This window comes from Chelmon rostratus, chromosome 1 (assembly GCF_017976325.1).
Source record: "Chelmon rostratus isolate fCheRos1 chromosome 1, fCheRos1.pri, whole genome shotgun sequence".
NCBI classification, from domain to species: Eukaryota; Metazoa; Chordata; class Actinopteri; order Chaetodontiformes; family Chaetodontidae; genus Chelmon; species Chelmon rostratus.
The window spans coordinates 16,017,824-16,036,021 of record NC_055658.1 but is presented as its reverse complement, the minus strand read 5'-3'; the positions used below and the strand labels follow the sequence as shown (position 1 = coordinate 16,036,021).

The 18,198-nt window shown below is 41.7% G+C and overlaps 1 protein-coding gene across 5 annotated transcripts in view; it reads right to left on the bottom strand.

The window, feature by feature from the left end:
* Positions 1 to 572: 572 nt before the first annotated feature.
* Positions 573 to 18,198, bottom strand: part of nfat5b (nuclear factor of activated T cells 5b) — a 36,582-nt gene continuing 18,956 nt past the window's right edge. For 2 of the 5 annotated variants that reach the window (XM_041947656.1, XM_041947816.1), the window contains exons 3-13: positions 16,074 to 16,704; positions 14,712 to 14,898; positions 13,085 to 13,275; positions 12,725 to 12,897; positions 10,187 to 10,321; positions 10,049 to 10,101; positions 9,193 to 9,325; positions 8,593 to 8,667; positions 8,305 to 8,408; positions 6,234 to 8,052; positions 573 to 5,756 (exon numbers count right to left, since the gene is read on the bottom strand). In XM_041947656.1, coding sequence (XP_041803590.1) covers positions 5,518 to 5,756; positions 6,234 to 8,052; positions 8,305 to 8,408; positions 8,593 to 8,667; positions 9,193 to 9,325; positions 10,049 to 10,101; positions 10,187 to 10,321; positions 12,725 to 12,897; positions 13,085 to 13,275; positions 14,712 to 14,898; positions 16,074 to 16,704 — 3,740 coding nt within the window. In that variant the 3' untranslated portion in view covers positions 573 to 5,517. Of the gene's footprint in view, positions 5,757 to 6,233; positions 8,053 to 8,304; positions 8,409 to 8,592; positions 8,668 to 9,192; positions 9,326 to 10,048; positions 10,102 to 10,186; positions 10,322 to 12,724; positions 12,898 to 13,084; positions 13,276 to 14,711; positions 14,899 to 16,073; positions 17,332 to 18,198 lie in introns of all 5 variants that reach the window. The other 3 variants (XM_041947891.1, XM_041947739.1, XM_041947969.1) reach the window with 3 other exon arrangements.

Here is an 18,198-nt window from a genome sequence, read left to right as displayed (position 1 = left end):
TGCGTTTGTGTGACGGTCGGAAATCAGACATCTATAACGGGGGGCAAAAATACTTCACTAAAATGCAGTTTTTGAGTTACACAAACAAGCTAAAGTTGCAACATGGATTAACAGCATGCCACCCATACAGCACTGACCCAGGGTTCAGGAAACAGCAGAACTGATTATACAGGAACTACTGCTAATGGACCCCAGCAGGTACAATATTCATAACTGCCATTAAAGCAACGTTCCTTTTTCATAGTAGCCAGGGAAAACATGTCAATCTTGTCCTGAGGCCAGAAGGTCATTAAACGCCTCTCATGCGTCTCATGCCGTGGCCCATGAATGATGAAATTCACAGAAATTTTGCCATTATTTTTTTAAGAAATCCTGATGAGGTAAAAACATCTAATTTATCTTATAACACAGGGTGACTTCTTTAAAATAGTTTTCTGTAAAAAATTCCCAGAAACATTTATGAAGGGAGACTTTGCAGGTCAAAAGCTTTTATTGAACAGTCCTTCACTTGTTTAAGTAATGATTTTGTTTTAAGAGTTTCCATTAAAAACAAAGAGCTGTAAACAAGCTGTACAAGTGTGTCCATTTTGTCATAATGGGCCTTTTCTGTACTGTTAGAAGATGCAATACATGATTTCTTCAAATGTGTGAAATTTAAATTGGTGTGAAAAACTGCCACCAGCCATCAGTCATATAACTTCAGCTATGCCAGCTGCTTTGGTCTGCTATCAATAGGCATCTTTGTCCGACAGCCAAGTATTCTTGTGCAGTAGTTTACACCAAAAGAAAAAGAAAAAAAAATGAAATAAAAGCTCAAAGGCATAACATTTAAAGTATATATGTTTAATAGAGATAGCAGCAAGTTTACAGAAATTTAATCGCAAGAGAATAAAAATGTCCCAACAAAAGCCAAAGAAAGTTCTTTTTCCTTCATCCCAAGGATGATTATTTGACAGTTGTTCACATGGTTTGAAACAAAAAGGCAAAATTTCCCGTTTGCTATTTTCAGGACCAAAAACCATCTGTTTACTAGAAGAGTGGTTCCCTTGTGTTAGAAGTGAAAAGATGTAATAAGAGTGTGGGGTAAGAAATTGGCTTATGGGGCATAATATCAAACTTAGCAAATTATGTATAAATGTTTTGCAGAAATTGTAATTCAAATTGTTCCAAAATTATGGGACAAAACAAATCTCATATTCATAGACGTTTACTGGTCTGAATAAGAAGACGTGAGAACGACATGACATCCTGGTACCTCAGAGGCCCTGAGAGAAATCAGAATGATTAGGACCCACTGCACCAGTAAACAGCAAGTCTGGATGCAAACCTCCACATAAACCCTGCAAGCAAGAAGGGAGTAAAGACGACAATTGACCAATTACTGACCCTTGTCTCCTCCCCAAAAAGGAAAAAGATAATCCATGTCAGAGATGGTTGTTGAGAAGAGAAAATTGCATTTTAAATGAATAAAAAGATTTAAAAATCAGTTGCAAGCAGCACTCAAAGCATCAGAAAATATTTCAACAAGCAACATAAATAACAGCACGGAAATCTACTTTGGTTTTCTAGTTTGGAGAGACTATTTAGAAAAATATATATTCAAAAACTCACAGATCTACATTTACAGTATATTAGCTGCATAGCAGTTTCAGAGAAAATTTGCCTGCATCTACGTTGTAGAACATAAATGCAATGGATACTTCAGTACAAACAAGTTAGATGCATGACAGAAATTGCACAACACATATTATCAACCACAACCACATTTATCTGGTCACTGCTGTCGAGCATTTAAAGTACACTTAAAGTCTTATGGCTTAAAACATTCTAATTATTGAGGACTAATCATCACTGGCTGAACCAGCGGGGTATTAAACAGGCAACAATGGTAAAACATCAATCTGGTTGCTACAACATGTCCTCAAAGCACATGTACAAAACCTACTAGTGTCTAAAGTGACATTTTAGGAGGAAATGAACCGTTTGAACACCTGTGATAGCCTCAGTTTGTTGATATCAAATGAACTGGTAACGTCAGAAAAAAAACCACATCTTGTTCTATTGCGAGAAACAGAGACAGTCAAGAGTCTGTAGCGTCTTGAGGAAATATGAGAACTTTATATTAACAATCGCTCACTTTTCCACACAACTAGTCGTGACTGTATGAGTCACACTTTTATCTGATCTCCAGTTACATTGTAAATGCACAAATGAGGAAACTGTAATTTCAACTAGCGTAATTACCTCCCCAGCTTGCGTAGAAAAGGACATTCTGCATCTTAGTGAGACATTTACAGCCACGCTGTATAACCACATTCAGTACTATATTTCGAGTAAAAATACTTACATTTGTTGGTCCTGTTTTGAAGGATTTTCTTTCTTGACAGTAAAAACTGTTTGGTGCCATTTTGCCCTGCTGTTAATTATTTGGTCAAAAAGGGCAACAGGGCCAGCGGTCCAATCACTGAACCTTGAACCAACACATGATATGTACATGAGGGTGTATACTATTACAACTACACCTTCCAAAATCACAAAAGAGTAACTGTGCACAGGAATGTACATGTCATTCATAGTGTGCAAAGCACTTTACTATCTCATTTCTCATCATTGCAAGGTGTCAGTTACAGTATCAGCAGGTGTGGGGGCCAAGTCATATCGCTGCCATGAATACAGTTAGAAAATATCTGAACACAACTATGATTACGGGAAACAATTTAGATAATAACCAACACACAAATAAATTAGATATGCTTCTCCAAAAAGAGGCACAGGCACTATACCAATAAAAAAAGATCATCTTTCTAAACTTTGTAAAACAAACAAAACAAATAAAATCATAAATACTCAACACTGGAAATCTTAGTTCTTCTATTTCACGAGTTGAAGAAAGCCAATCACAGATAGCTCTTTTCTCCAAGGTCAGGTTTCCTTCAGGAGTAGAGTCCCTTTAAAAACCACTCAAACTGCTCAAACTGACGCGCCGTAGCTCCACAAATCACATTAGTCAAGTTTACATAATCTCCATCATAAAACAACAGCTGGTTGTGATTTAAAGTATATAAAATGTAACGGTGTTCACTCGTTTCTCACAAACTGTACATAGAAAACAAGACAACCACTGAGGCATAAAACTGAGCTAATTCTGTCATCACCAGAGAGACCAGCCCCTTGTTCATGCACACTTACAGTGAAACTATACAAGACACAAACAAACTTTTTTTCTTTTTTTAAAAAAAACCTAAACAAACAAACACAAAAAACAAGAAGGAAACTGTGTGGCAGCAGGACATTATGCCTAATAATGATGAAGGCAAAAAAATGGTTTCTTAAAGTTAACTTGCGAGTCGGAAGAGAAGAGAAGAAAAGCTCACGAGCCATAAAACTGGCCTGTCAACAGGATTTAAGCAAAGCAAGATTAGCGTCAAACTTTGGTCCTGAGGCCACCGGCCAACTGCGGACGAAAACGTCGAGTCTTCGGAACTTGTACATGTATAAGAAAGCATGTAAAATGGGCTCTGTTCCCACGTTAATACCTTAACCTCGATGAGATGTATGTACAGCTGTAGCCGACAAACTATTTCTCCTCCTCAACATTCACCAAATCCATCACATTAATAAAACTGGTAAAAAAAAAAAAAACGGCTCTTTTCTAGCTGGTTTAAGAATACTATTCCAGTTCATGCGTGCCTGACGCAGAATAATGCCATCAGAATGACATTAAAACACATAATGATCTAACCCTTATGACAAAAATAATTTACTACATTACATTCTACTCTCTCTACTGTGGATGCATGTATTTAAAAAGAGCTATAGGTCAACTAAAAAAAACGCAATTTGAATAAAAATGTCTTGATCCACATTCTTCCTCATTTGTCCAGATTTGGAGGCTGGTTTTCAGGAATAAATAATGTATTAGGCTGTGGGAATGAATAATGATAGCTGTAACATGGCTGGCAATGAGATGCACTGTTGTACTACAAAATCCAGACCATAATCTAAATTATAACCAAAAAGGAAAGGGTTTTATGCGGTAACTGACGGTGTGATAAATTTAATGATACCAGCTTGAAAGAAATATTTTTGTGAGTCTGCTCCAGTATACAAATGTTGCCATGGAAACGGGACAAAAATGTCAGATCCATGTGCATGTTAAAAAAACGGATCTTCTTCACTGTAAACAATGAGGAAGAGGCAGGTGGAAAAAAAACAACAACAAATAAACTGCGCCTCTTGTCGGACTGTACTGTACGTTCGATGAGTAAAGTGGTCACAAAGAACAGCATCGTAAAGTGCTGAATATGAAAGTAGACCAGAAGTCTCAGCTGGTGTTTGTTGTATTTCTACCACCGCACTTTCTTCAAGATTTGTCTCTTTTGTGTTTTAAAAAGGAGAACCTGCTCTAAAAAAGCAGCGGACTGACACAGTTTGGCCTTGATGAATACAGACTAAATGTTAGCCTGAACATGGGTGCTTCCCTATAGTATACGGCCCTGTCTGTACACTGTGGTGGAGATGGGATCTGTCTGTCCTCACTGCACAGCTGTTGGCTGAGCTACGAATACTCTTTTACAGTTATTACTGTGCCAAACAGGTCCAGACAAGACCAGAACCTAAATTAGCCAGGCCTTTTGTAAATAGCAAAAAATGATGCCACACCACTTTATTCATACATCTACTGAGCACAGTTTCTTTCTTTATCATATAATTAATGAAAGTCACTTTGTGGGCTATCAGACAGCTAGACTGAATTTATTCATATCATCAGGTGCAAGCTAGCTGTTAAACCATTGACAAAATTAGCACCCCCATATATAATAAGAAACCTTTGACTCCACATCAGATTAGTGTAGAAAACTTTTCTATTCATTTCTGCTTTTCTTCTATCATGCCTCTGCCTCCTCTCGAACCTTCTATCAATACTCTGTCTGTGCTGACAGCGTCTTCCTCCGACATCTTTGATGTGTTCATCCATACATACTACAGTCTGTCCAATCCTTCCTGCTGTACCACACTCTCTACCCTCCACACAAAAAATACAAAAGAAGCATTAAAGGGAACACTATTCATGGAAACCACGAAACACTTTGGAGAACACTTGAAAAAATGCCACGAGAGCCAAAGGATGCTGCAGATAACATCACTGACAATCTATCTACAGATATACACAAAACTTCATGAGTTAAATGAATAAGAAGGCCACTAAGCTACTGTACTTCCACCGATTTTCTTGACTCAGCCAAGAAATTCCACACCAAACTCCTACTTCACTGTCTGGATATTAACTTGTCCAGTTTGTCTTAAGTAATGATTTCATGCCACATAATGTGTTAGTGGGGCAGAAAAATATTTGGTGATGAACGATACGCACATCGTGTTCAGTTTGTCTTAAACAAATCTTGCACTGCTTGAGTTTATCAACAGACATTATTTCGACTTTTGTCTACATTTTACAATTATTCCAGATAGTATCAATAAAAACATAAACGGCAAATCAATGAACATGTTTGAAGGCTAGTATGAACGAGTTAAGCTGCTGCCCGACTCCTGCAGGCTGACCAGCAGGTCATCAATCTTCTCCATGTTCTGAGAGGCAGCCATGCTGCTCTGCACAGAGGCAGACTGAGACAGGGACTGGCTGAGCAGGGACTGGATGTGTGCATCACTCTCTCTTTGGTTCTGACCAGACTGGCTGATGGCTATAATCTGATCTGACAGCGTGTTTCCAGGAGTGTTCATCAGCTGCCCGCATTCTGCAAGGATGGAGAAGAAAAAGCAGCCGGTCAAAATGAGTTTTCAAACCTCACACGCTTATTGATGACATGTCAGAGATGGGGTTTTTTTGCAGACACTGTGGGACTGTGAGAAGTGAAGACAGTTCAATCCCTCAGTATGTCCTGTGCATATGGTGAACAGGACAATACTTTGACTTGACAATTAGCAGAACCTGAGATGAACTTGAAGACTGTGGCTGACCTTATGAGCAAAATATCAAATCTTTTTCAACACACTGTATGCCTTATGCATGCAAAATGATAACGTGTCTATAAATTCATCACAATGTGAACCTAATTTTCTATTTTCATTGTATTTTATACCTCATTTTGTTTAAAAATGCTACTTAATCTTGGCCATCAGTCAATCTTGTAGATGGCTGCCATCTGAACTTGTTGGTAGTCATGTTGTCTCATCAGGTTTAAGGGTATGCACCTATGTAATCCAGTGCTCACCGTTCTGAATCCCGAAAAGGAAGAGGCCAGCTTGCTGAGGCTGGCTGGGCTGACTGATGCTCCCGCTGACAGCCGTCTGAAACAGAGTCCCTGGCTGTTGAACAGGCGAGGAGGTGGTCGTCTGGAGGTTTGCCACGCCGTTCTGTGAGGCAAACATGGCTGACTGTGCGAGCTCCTGAGCAGCCAGTCCACCTGGCAGAGAGGCCATGTTAGACTGAGGCATAAAGAGGCCCACAGGCTGCTCCTGCCGGTTGTTTGAGCTGCTACCAAGCTGCATCGGCTGTTGCTCCTGAAACATGACTTGCTGCCGTGGATCGGTGGGGTTCCCTAAGGCCATGGGCTCAGAGCGATCCTGCTGGCTTACTGTCACCATGCTGGCTTGGGAAAAGAGCAGAGATGGGTTCTGGGGCTCTTGGGAAACTAGATTGCTGCTGGTCAGCGGTGGCATCTGGCCCTGGCTGCTGAACAGGAGGCTGGAGGCCTGGTCTGGAGTGGACAGGGGGTTGTTGCAGAACAGCAGGCCAGCCTGCTGTTGCTGCTGCTGGCCTGGAGAGAGTGTGTTTGCAGATGGATGCGGGGAGATGTTCTGAAAGAGGGAAGCCTGCTGGGCTGGCTGCGTGTGGGGCTGAGACTGGGAGGGCGGCTGCTGTTCCATGGGGCTTCTCTGCTGAATGGGGGAGAGCTGGGTCTGAGCCTGAAATACTGATTGTGGTTCAGGGGCAGGAGTTTGTAGAGCACTGAGGAAGGCCAGCTGCTGCTGCTGCTGCTGCTGTTGCTGTTGTTGGGCACTACTGGTCGTAAGCTGAGAGGGCAGGGACGTCTGAGTGAGGAAAAGTCCGGGGGTCGGGGGCTGTTGGTCTGGAGACTGTAGTACTGTCATGGTGTTTTGGAAGAGCGCAGCCTGGACCTGCTCCTGAGATGCCTTCTGAAATAGCCCCCCCTGTGGATCTTGCGTTTCAGCCAAAGAACTGGGATTGTGGAACATAGGCGGTGAAGGGTGTGAGGGCGTCTGCTGAAGGAAGTTAGTCTGAATAGAGAGCAGGTCACTCGCCTGCTGAAAGAGAGCTGCTTGTTGCTGCTGCTGCTGTTGCTGCTGCTGCTGCTGCTGCTGTTGGGCCTGCTGGAAAAGGGTCCCCTGGTTTGGCACCACTCCTTGTGTTGAGCCCTGCTGCTCTGTGTTCTTGCCCTGAGAGGCGTCCTGAAACATGCCGCACTGCATCTGAATCTGTGACTGAAACAGCTGCTGCTGTAAATTCTCCAAAACCTGCTGCTGTTGCTGCTGTTGGAGCTGCTGTTGCTGAATTTGTTGCTGTTGCTGCTGAATTTGCTGTTTTTGGATCTGTTGCTGGTGCTGGATGTGTTGTTGCTGCTGTTTGGCCATTGAGTTGTCAGACTGAAGCGGTAAGTTACAGAACCCCTTGGCTTTAAGTTGCCTCACTGCCTCCTCCAGCTGGGCGACTTCGTCCGGGGGGAACAGCGGCAGTTGCTGCTGTTGAGGTGAAGGTTCTCCACAAAGCCTCCCCACAGCTCCAGAGCTGCTGCCGGCCCTCTCCTGTCCGAGAGCCTCTCTGGGTTCCAGGAGGAACTGCTGTGAGCCTTGCTGCAGCAGAGAGTCAGCCGGCACAGTGAAGGAGCTGGTGGCTGCGATGTCCTGCTTCTGGATGGTGCTTAGGGGCTCTGTGTTGGCAAATACGGGAGCCTGGCCTTTGTCAGGGTCGCCTGCAGGCTGAGACAGGCTGTTAGAGAATGGTCTGTTTTTATTTAGGTGGCCTGCAGTCATGTCTGTGCTCTGCTGGGCTGGACACAGGTCACCAGTCTGCTGAAAACACAAAACAGAACATAAAGATTTCTTTATTTTGCTTTTAGATTTTGCAGTCAGTTTTATGATGTTATTTGTATAGTAACAGCTCACATATAACACTTCTCTTACAGGCAAGTACTGTAAAGGAATTAAGTGAAAGTTGCTAAACATTTATGTAATTTGTAATATCAAATAACTCCAATCCAATCCAAATCACAATCTAATAGTCATTAATTATGCCTTTAATTAGGTTAAAAATCAATACATCACCTTAAATACACCAGAAGACTGGAGGTTGCTGGTGACCTCCATCGGAGTGACATCTTCTCTCTTCACTAAAGGCAACATTGAAGGCATCAAGGCACCATCTAGAACTGTAGAAGCAAGACCAAGGAATATTTTTATGTTTTATTTTGCTCTGTGTTCAGATATTCACAGATGGGCAGTCTACTGTAAGCTAAAAACTGTAAGCATGCACTTGACTCTATGTACAGTATATTAGCAAATAAGCAGCATTCACATGGGCATATGTAGAATAGTTCACAAAAGGAAAGGAACCTTTGATTTGTTCATCAAATGAACACGTCTTCACTGGAGAGGGCATCTCTTTCTTCACAGGAACATCGTTTTTGGCTGCAACAGCAAACATCAACAGATTTTCAATCTCTATGAGCCCACAAAAATGGAAAATCTTTGTCACACAGGACCGGAAATCACATTGTTCATTGTTTCATTACAGTTACTGTGATGAAAGTGCTGATGAAAGACAGTCCTGAATGTGGATGACCCTGGGTTCCTGTGTTTAGAAATGGGCTATGTATTGTGTTCTTGAAAGATATTACTCTAGATTGTTAACATGTGCTCTGATCCTACTGAACTGTAGGTGGTGGTGGTGAGTAAAAAAACAACCATGTAATTAAACTCAACAAAGCTGTGATGCAGCTCTTGTTTCTGTGGGAGAGAAAATATGTGTAAAATAAACTTCTTTGCGGTGGTTAACGACAACACAGTTTGTTTTTTATCCTCTAATTTGTAAATAAGGACAGAGTAAACTGAAGGTTACATGAATAATCTGACACCAGCTGAATGTAGAAAGAAGACAGACGAAGGGACACGCGGTGTGTTTTAGCAGATTAGCTGAAATTGACTGCAACAAACCTGAATCTGGAGTGTAGGTAAAAGGCTGAACATCATGAGATCTTCCAGCATTCGTCACCACATAGATCCCCACACACACTGAAGAGGTGATGGCTTGGTTCTGGTACGGAGGAACCTTCACTATCAAGTGATTCTTGGGGGGGGTCATTCAAAAAGAGCCAGCATGATTAATGATTTAATACCACAGCAGAGTCTAAATGCACTTATCTAATCAGAGGCAAAGGGTGAGTGAAACAGATAATATAGAACGACTGAAGGTACACTGTGGAGCTTCTGACCACTGGCAACAGTGAGGAGCAATGTTTGGATGAGGGGGGCCATCATTCTGTCTATATCTTGTGCTCTATCAGCATCAGAATGAGCAGACTGGATTTACACACTGATGACTCACTCAGTTATGCAGATTTGTCTGATGTAATGTTTGAGCCAGGAAGTATGCTGCTTTAATGCTGTTTGTCAGGCCTTGCAGATACACACCATATGTTCAGCAAGAAACAATGAATGTAAACAAACAACTACACAGTGAACCTTCATCAAAAAACACAATGTCATCCATTCAACACAAGAACCTTTCATACTAGCTGCAAATGCATGAATTCATCTATTCTGACCATTTTGTTTACAAGGGCAAAGGTTTAAACTGGACTGTTGAGACACACTCAGTACAGCCTTGAGACGGAGGGTAATTAGGTCAGAACACAATGAGACTACTCAAACCTTTGAACCAGCAGCCATTTAAGATGATTACATCTAAAGCCCCATACAAATCTGAAATGGCTGCTTCTATCTACTCAGCTCATTAGTCGTTAGCATTAATCATTTGGTATAAAAGCAACAAGAGCAATCACATTTGTACCTGGTGAAACAGCTCCATGTCGATTTCAGCATCTGCCTTCCACGATTTCTCATCTGGAACGACAGACGTAGCATGTTTACTGGAGGAAAATTTACAAAGCACGAAACCAAAATATCCACGGGCAGTCGCATTTTTTACCTGAAACATTCTCATGAAATACGACTTTGGTGTCTTTAAGGAAGTTTTTGCCAATGATAAAGACCTCTTCTCCTCCTCTCACTGAACAACTGTGTAGTGACTTCTTCAGGATTTCGGGCACCCCTGCAGGTTGAGCTGTAAACCGAGCAGATAGAAACAAGGCTCACTGATAAGGCTCACTTTTACTGATTTTCACCAAAAACAGAATAGAAATAAGAATAAAACCTGGTTTTAGAAAGAACACAAATGAAGCACATTGGTTCATATAAATCCAAAAGAAATACGAATGCAGAGCTATGAGGTGTCTGTAACTGTAACTCAAATTAGGTTATTTAACACTGCGTTTGCCCTACTGCTCTACTTTGCCCACTGTAAGATGATGAGCTTCCAGGCAAATTAGCATCAGTGACAGTGTTTGCTATAAATCTGATGGTGCTGACTGAAAAATGATCACACAGCCTCCTGCAGCACAACCCACTATCCCATCAATCCCACTTGCAGTTTATATTTGTATAACACCTCCTGACAGCCTGCAATCTGATACAAAACATTTCCTAACTAAACTTCTCAGGCCTTTTTTTTTAAACTGTTTTCATACAACTCAAGAGCTGGCTGTTTCTCACAGACTTTCAAAATGGTAAAAAGAACATGCACAAGCTCAAACCTTTTTCACTCCTGACACACACACACACACACACACATACAAGCACAGTCATGTATCCATCACTTCAGAGGACATTACATAGAATTACATTCATTTCCTGGAGCATTACCCCAACCATAACCACTACTGCCTAACCCTAACCGTAAGTTTTTTGGGGTTTTTTTCTACTTTTTATTTGTATTTTCAGAATACAAACACAACAAAACATGGTCAAACAACAAAAAGAATGGGGGGGGGGGGGGGGGGGGGCACTCTCATTTTGATAAAAATCCAAATTATTATGTGTCTTATGATGAATAATCCATCATCCTTTTTTGGAAGTCAGTCCATTTTTCCCAGCGCTGATGATAAGACTTTGCTTTGTTTTTTAAGTAGTGAGTCAGCTTTTCCATAGAAAGAATCTCCTCTACTAATTCCAACCAGTTTGTTAGTGTAGGGGGGTCGCTTTTCAGCCAGTTCCTGGTGATGGTCTTCTTGCTCGCCAATATCAGAGTTTTAAACAAGTAGACATCCTTCGTATGAATAATACCTTCCGGGATCAAGCCTAAAAACACTATCCGTGGGTCTTTAGGAATCTTACAACCAAAGATCTCATCAATAGTCTGCATAACTATGTCCCAAAAAGGTCGTATCCTCGTACAGAGCCAAAAGATATGTGATTGGTTGGTGTTCAGAGTACCACATTGCCTCCAACAGTCCTGCTGTGAATTAAAAGTTTGTTTTTAATCTGGGGTGTAACAAAAAAACGCATCAAGTTTTTCCACCCAAATTCTCTCCAACTTCTGGAGCATGTAGATGTTTGTTGTGTTTTTCACATTGAATACCAATCACTCTCTGATATAGTTATACCGAGTTCTAGTTCCCATTTTTCCCGCTTTGACATAGAATGAGTTGCAGCCATTCTGTTTCTGTAGACTCTTGTACAACCCCCGAGGGGGTATTCTTGTATGCACCAGTCAGAATCCCGATCACTTCATTGCCCTCTGCTGAGATTCCCGGTTTAATTTCTGTGTTATAAAAATGCCTGAGTTGTAGGTATCTGAATAGATCTCCACTGGCCAGCTGAAATTCTTCTTTAAGTTTTTCAAAGGTTTTAAACTTGTTACTCTCTAAAAACCCTGACCGTAAGTTTAAGTATTCATTCTAAAATGTAATGATTCGCATTACACAGACTTGTGTTTTGTCCCCATAAGGAAGGCGAGTCCCCACAATAGGACTGTGCTGAACAGATTCTAGTCCCCACAGTGTGAGTAATACACATCCCCACACACACACACGCACACAGATGCCAAGTGGAACTACTATTTTTTCTGTTCTGTGGAAAGATAGTTCTCTGGATTGCATGCTGGCTCTGTGTAAACAATAAAGGTCCACACACCTCTATTGTTTCGTCCTTTCCTTCTTTCTCCCCTGTCTCTCTCAAAGCAGTTACTTACTTACTCAGAACCTTTCTTATGGCCTTAAGCGTCTTTCCTGTTTATGAAACCAACCACACCCTCATACTGTACGCATTATTAAATAAAACTTTAATCTGGAGGGATCTTTACACATTGTTTCCAAATGTGGACATCAAAAGATGACAGCCTCCTGACCTCAGGCTATATTAAACTTTACAAACAGGATATCTCCTGTTAAAGAGAAGAAAATAGCTCAGTTTTTAAGGAATTGTTTACTATGTAAGTAGGTGACAAGCAGTTGACTTGTTTTTTTTTTTTTAAACTGGTTTAAAATAGTGAAAAAATACATCAGAATTTATGCAACAATCCCTAGAATGTATTTATTTGCAAATATCTACAATCTTGTAACCCAACACGCAATATATCAGTTCATATAACAGCATTTCCACAGAGACAAACAGCAGGAGGCTGACTTACTGCACAGGATTGGAGATGAAGGAGTCTGCAGTGTGAACACTGAACCATCTGGACGGGGGATGTTGACCCGAAACACCAGCCGAGCACGCGTGCTTTTCTTCTTGGACCCGGCGACACCGATGCGAGCCTCAACGTCAGCATTACGGAGCTTCAAGATCCCAACGCAGTCCACCCTGCACAGAGAGACAATGTGTTCTGAGAAAACTCGCAGTTTAGACAACAAACTTCACAGTGTTTGCTAAACACCTAAACAACATTACAAACCACAACAGTGTTCGGAGTTTAACACATTAAAGTCTTTATTTGAGAAACATTTAACCCAAAAAATGGCCCCATTCAAATGTCAAGAAAAGTACATACGCTAGTGTCATGTTGGTGCTTGGATCAAGGGACACCTCGATGACAGTTGTGCCATCAATGTCCACCTCCTTGCAGGCTGTGGTGTTGCGGCCGGTTACCCTGCAAGCTTGGTAAAATCCATGAGGCTTCACACGGCCAGTATCGTTGCCAACAAACACCTGCAAAACCACCGGCTCATTCACTCCCTCCAGCTGCGTAAGTGACGAAAAAAAGGAAAAAAAGAAATAAACAAATAAATAATGTAGAAATGGTGATGAACAATGCTACATGCTAACTAAATGTACGTCTGTACCTGTCGAGCAGGTGCATTTTGGAAACTTCTCATTAAGCAGTTAAGCTTCCTGCGTTCTGCACATTTACAGCAGTTTCCCCCAGTTATCTTAGCTTCTTCAATCAGCCCATCTTCATTCTAACTTCATGCAATTCGTGCAATCTGGTCAGCCTTTTAAAAGGCTTCCTGTGCTTGTTATCTTCTGCTGTTACCTACTAATTCTGACTTCTACATTTGGCCATTTCCTGCACCTGGGTCCACCCGCTCTTCATGAGTCCTGACAGTACAAACAAGCTAGTAACTGATCCAGCAGAACTCACGCTGCTATGTGCCCAGATTCATCTCCAGACCACCTCTGGCCCTAACATCAACGACAAACTGACCAAATTAATTACCAGACGCTAGCCAGAGTCTCTGGTCTGGCTCCTGCCTCACTCTGTTGACACTCCTCTTCATCTTCCTTAGTCTCCACTACAAAGCCAGCTGTCAAAGGTCCAGAGATATACAGCACTGATTTGGAAACATGAATGAGTTCCCTTTTTCACAGATCACTCCAAAATTTGCTTTCAATTTGAGAACATCCTTTTCTTCTGTGGTTCTCTTCTCTCAGGCTCAGGAAGCCAGAAACAGCAAGTCTAAACAACTGCGGTTACAGAAAGACGCTGGGCAGTGGAGTCTCTGTGCACTGTTTTGCAAATTGAAGCACAAATTGAATTCCTGTGACTTAATCAATGGTCTTAAGTGGCGAAGGACTGGAAGAGATAGCACTTTTATAAAGTATTAGTAACTACCAGAATTTTCCTCACACCACCATCCGGATGTTCACTACAAAAAATATCAAAATCTAACGGGAAGACTGTCTTAAAAACTTGGCAAGTGCATTCAATGACCTCTGTCGAACCCTGAAACACTGCATTCATGCTGGTGAGGAAGAGAAATCCAGTCCAAACCTTTCTGGCACAACAGGTCTACAATGATTCTCCTCTCTTCATATGGAGTATAATACAAAACACTATAAAACATAGTTAAATATAATCGGCTGAGCAGATAAAAGTACTTGATTAGACCTGGGACTGGCAGGCAATCCCTATTAAAAGACTACACGGGATATGGGACAGCCTTACTGAGCATATTCAGACTCTTTACACTTTGTGACACACAATGACCTTGACTCTTCCACCTCAAACACATTTGACATTTTTTGCACCGCCATTGCTCTAAGAATAGCAAATCTTACACACACGCACACACACATATTTCAAAGCCTCTGGCAATAACCCAAACATTAACCTGACCTTAAACATTAAGCACACTGTGGCAGAAAAGTCATGACCGTGTCGGGGGTTTAACGGTTACCTTTACGGTGGGGAAGCCCTGCTGAGTGCGGTCCTTCACTGACCCTCTGCTGCCTTCGGTCAGATAGCGGGCTCGGTGCTGTGTCTCAGGCTGGATGAGGATCTTCAGCTCCTTCCCCTCACTCTTCTGTGGGTACTGCATCAAAAGAGTTCCTCCTTTGTGTTTAGCTGTCTGAGGATCATCAGAGCTGCAACAAAGACCACTTCGATCACTTCCGACTCAAACATTTTCTCGCTATTTTATTTTAGTTTGTGCAACCTAGCTGGCATCTTCTTTCTGGTGTTGTAGAAAAAGCAAAGAATGCCCCCCCCCCCCCCCATGATGCTCTGTGCAATGCAGAGCTAACAGGCCCTCCATCAACCAAGCATATTCTATCCCCAGCTCTTAAAGCGTTCAGAGTTATCTGTTTATTTAATCTGCTCTGCTTATCCTAGGTCTTTGAGAGAGGCTCTGTGATTCACTGTGGCTGACCATTGTTTGTACTTCAGTATCCTGCCCCTCCCTCCCCTCTGATCTGGCCGCTCTTCTTCAGTCAAAATGTGGTGGGAAATTTAGAGGCAGAGTAGTTTGTTGAAGATTTCCATCTGCTGTGCAATGTGTCATCTGATAATAATACCTGTCCTGACAGTCAGAATGAGTGCTATATGAAATTATCAAGGAGGGCTTGAATAAAGGCTGAGCACCGACCCAGCTGTAGCTACCAGCAGGAGATATGAGATGAATAAAACATCCATCCACTACTCAGTAAACAACTTCCTACAATAAGTGGAGTCACTGTTGTTTCAAAAAATAATAACTGGAAAAACTTGAATGTGGATGCCTCCATGCAGGAGGGGAGGCTTTACTGAGTGGTTTGATAGCTTTAGCAATCAGCAGATCTCTAACTAATCTCACTGAACACAAAAGGGAGATTTTTGAACGATGGGAATAATTTAGGGCTGCAACTAATGATTACTTTCATTATCAGCGTATCTGCTGACTATTTGCTCAGAGTGTTAATGGATTAATCGTTTAGCCTATAAATGTTTTTTTATTTTTAAACAGTGAATTAAAATGCATTTCACAATTACTTATGCATCACTGTGACACCTCTAATTTGCTTCTTAAAGATATTCAAATTAATTTACGTATGATAAAGAAAAACAGCAAATGTTCACATCTGAGAAGCTGAACCAGCAATTATTAAAATAGTTGCTGATTAGATTGGAAGAGTTCATCGCTCCATCAGAGCTTCAGAGACTTTGACCTGGAACGTGACCTTTACTTCTTCAGCCATCTGTACACAACCACGGCCTCCTTTGACTTCATGAGAAGCAGAGGGCCATGTATTTCAAACTAAATACATGTAAGGGTTGCACAAACCTTCCTTTTGGTCCAGTCTTGTTGTCGGGGCCGAGCTGTGACAGGACAAAGTGTGGCCCTTTGGCACTGTCTGCATCGAACACATCCATGCTGGCTCCCTCTGCGGGCACAGACTTGGGACCAGGCCTCTGGCGAGGGGTACGTTTGCGGGACTTTCGTGGTACCTCTGTGTTGTCATTGTAAGAGACGGTGCTCATGATACTGAAGTTGGAGAGGGAGTCATCCATCCAGATGCTGTTACTCTGCTCTGAGTCCAGGGATGCTTCGTCCTGGCAAGACATACGGCTGTCATCAAGCAGGTCTTGTGGAGGTGGAGAGATGTTCAGTACGGTGCGGCGCTTAGATGGGGTCATCTGGTGATGTGGCTGGACCTCCTGGGATGCTGGGCCTCTTCCTCCTCCTAGCTCACTGCTGCCCCTGCAGTTACCACCACTGCTGCCATTACCATTCCCACCTTCTGCTCCGACAACCTCTGGGACCGCTCTGCTACTCCTGCTGTCCTCTGGGTCAACATTGCCGCTATGAATTGGGTTCTGGTCACTGCCTGAAGTACTGGAATGCATGGCGGAGCTGGAAGAGGCGGAAAAAGCACTGCGGGGGCCTTCCATGGTCATAGAGGAGGACATGGCATCTACAGTGCAAATAATTAGACAGTGAATAAAAGCATCTCAACCAGTGTTGGCTAGCAGTCCCATTTAAGCAGCAAATTTTGTTTCATGATTGTTTCTTTTTTGCTTTTTTGTTTTTTTTTTTGTATTCGTCCAATAAAAATCTTCCCCCTTTTCATTGGATCTTACGTGTGTGTCTGTGGTGCTGATAATATCTGAAGATTTGTACATGTACAGTATGTGAAGCGCAGTATAGGTGTGCCTAAAAAGGAACCAAAGAAGAGATGAGAGGTGAGCAGTCCCCCTAATTCAAATAATTTAAATATGCTGAATAAATTAATTTGCAACAAAAAAAAGAAATCAAATAACTGAATGAATGTTTCATTATTACTAGCATTTTGTTCGTGTTGAACTGACAAAAAGCCAAACTGATGAAATGGAGAGGGAGGTTCAAAACCATGTGTACAATACGATGCATGCCAATTATTGGAGCTTTTATTTTCAATTGCTTTTATGTTTTTTGCTACAAAAGTTCATTTTGTTGGGACTGAACGTAGCCACAGAGACAAAATAAACAAGCTTCTGACCTATGAAGCAGAGAACTGCAGACCATTTTACATGCAGACACTCCCTGCTTCAGAGGGAACTTCCTGGAATATAAAAATGAGACAGCGAATGAGCAATAAGAGCTGAACAGTAAAATTTATTCAGATTTTTTAAAAATAATCATAACACAGGGTATTTTGTTTGTCAGAAAATGTTGCTCCAGCATGCTGACATACACTGTAATTCCAAAGCATAGTTACAATGATGACTAGATGAAGATTGGGGAAAAGTCTGGTTAAGTTGCAGATCGTAAAAAGGAGTTAGACTGCTGTTGACATTGAGGGTCATTTGGTGACTCATTAGTTTGCGAAACACACAGTGGGAAAGAAAAAGAGGCACATGAAACGCATGGAAGTAGTGTCATTTTGAACAAGTATCAAAACACAAAGACATATATGATCACAGACCAGAAATGTACAGTAGCAACCATATCTACCAACAAATACTGTCTGATGTCCACCGCCACCACAGATGTTGAGAGGTGGGTTATTAGCGTTTAACCTCCATTATAACCTACTTCACTATATGAGCACCATGAAAGATTTTACAAAGAACAGTGCTGCAAATGAAGAAAAAAGGTCATCAATAACAAGTTCTGCTTGTTCTTTTTCTTTAATTATGTGCCAGTTGGAAGTTGGATGGCTACGCAGTCGCTTCTCAGAGGAAAGTTTATATTTGGACACCACTGTATCAAGAGAACACACAACAAAAAAGTGAAGGGTCAAAGAAAAAGGGAAGAAATGTGACAGAAGAATATGCTGAGATTTCGAAGTGCTACAGATGATTCTTTAAATGTGCTTCAAACCTGTATGTATTGTGTTGTGTATGTACTGTAGTCTCATGATGTTTTGTGCTTTTGCAATGTTTAATGTCTGCAGAAAACCAGCCAATCTAACTACTCGATTCTGTGA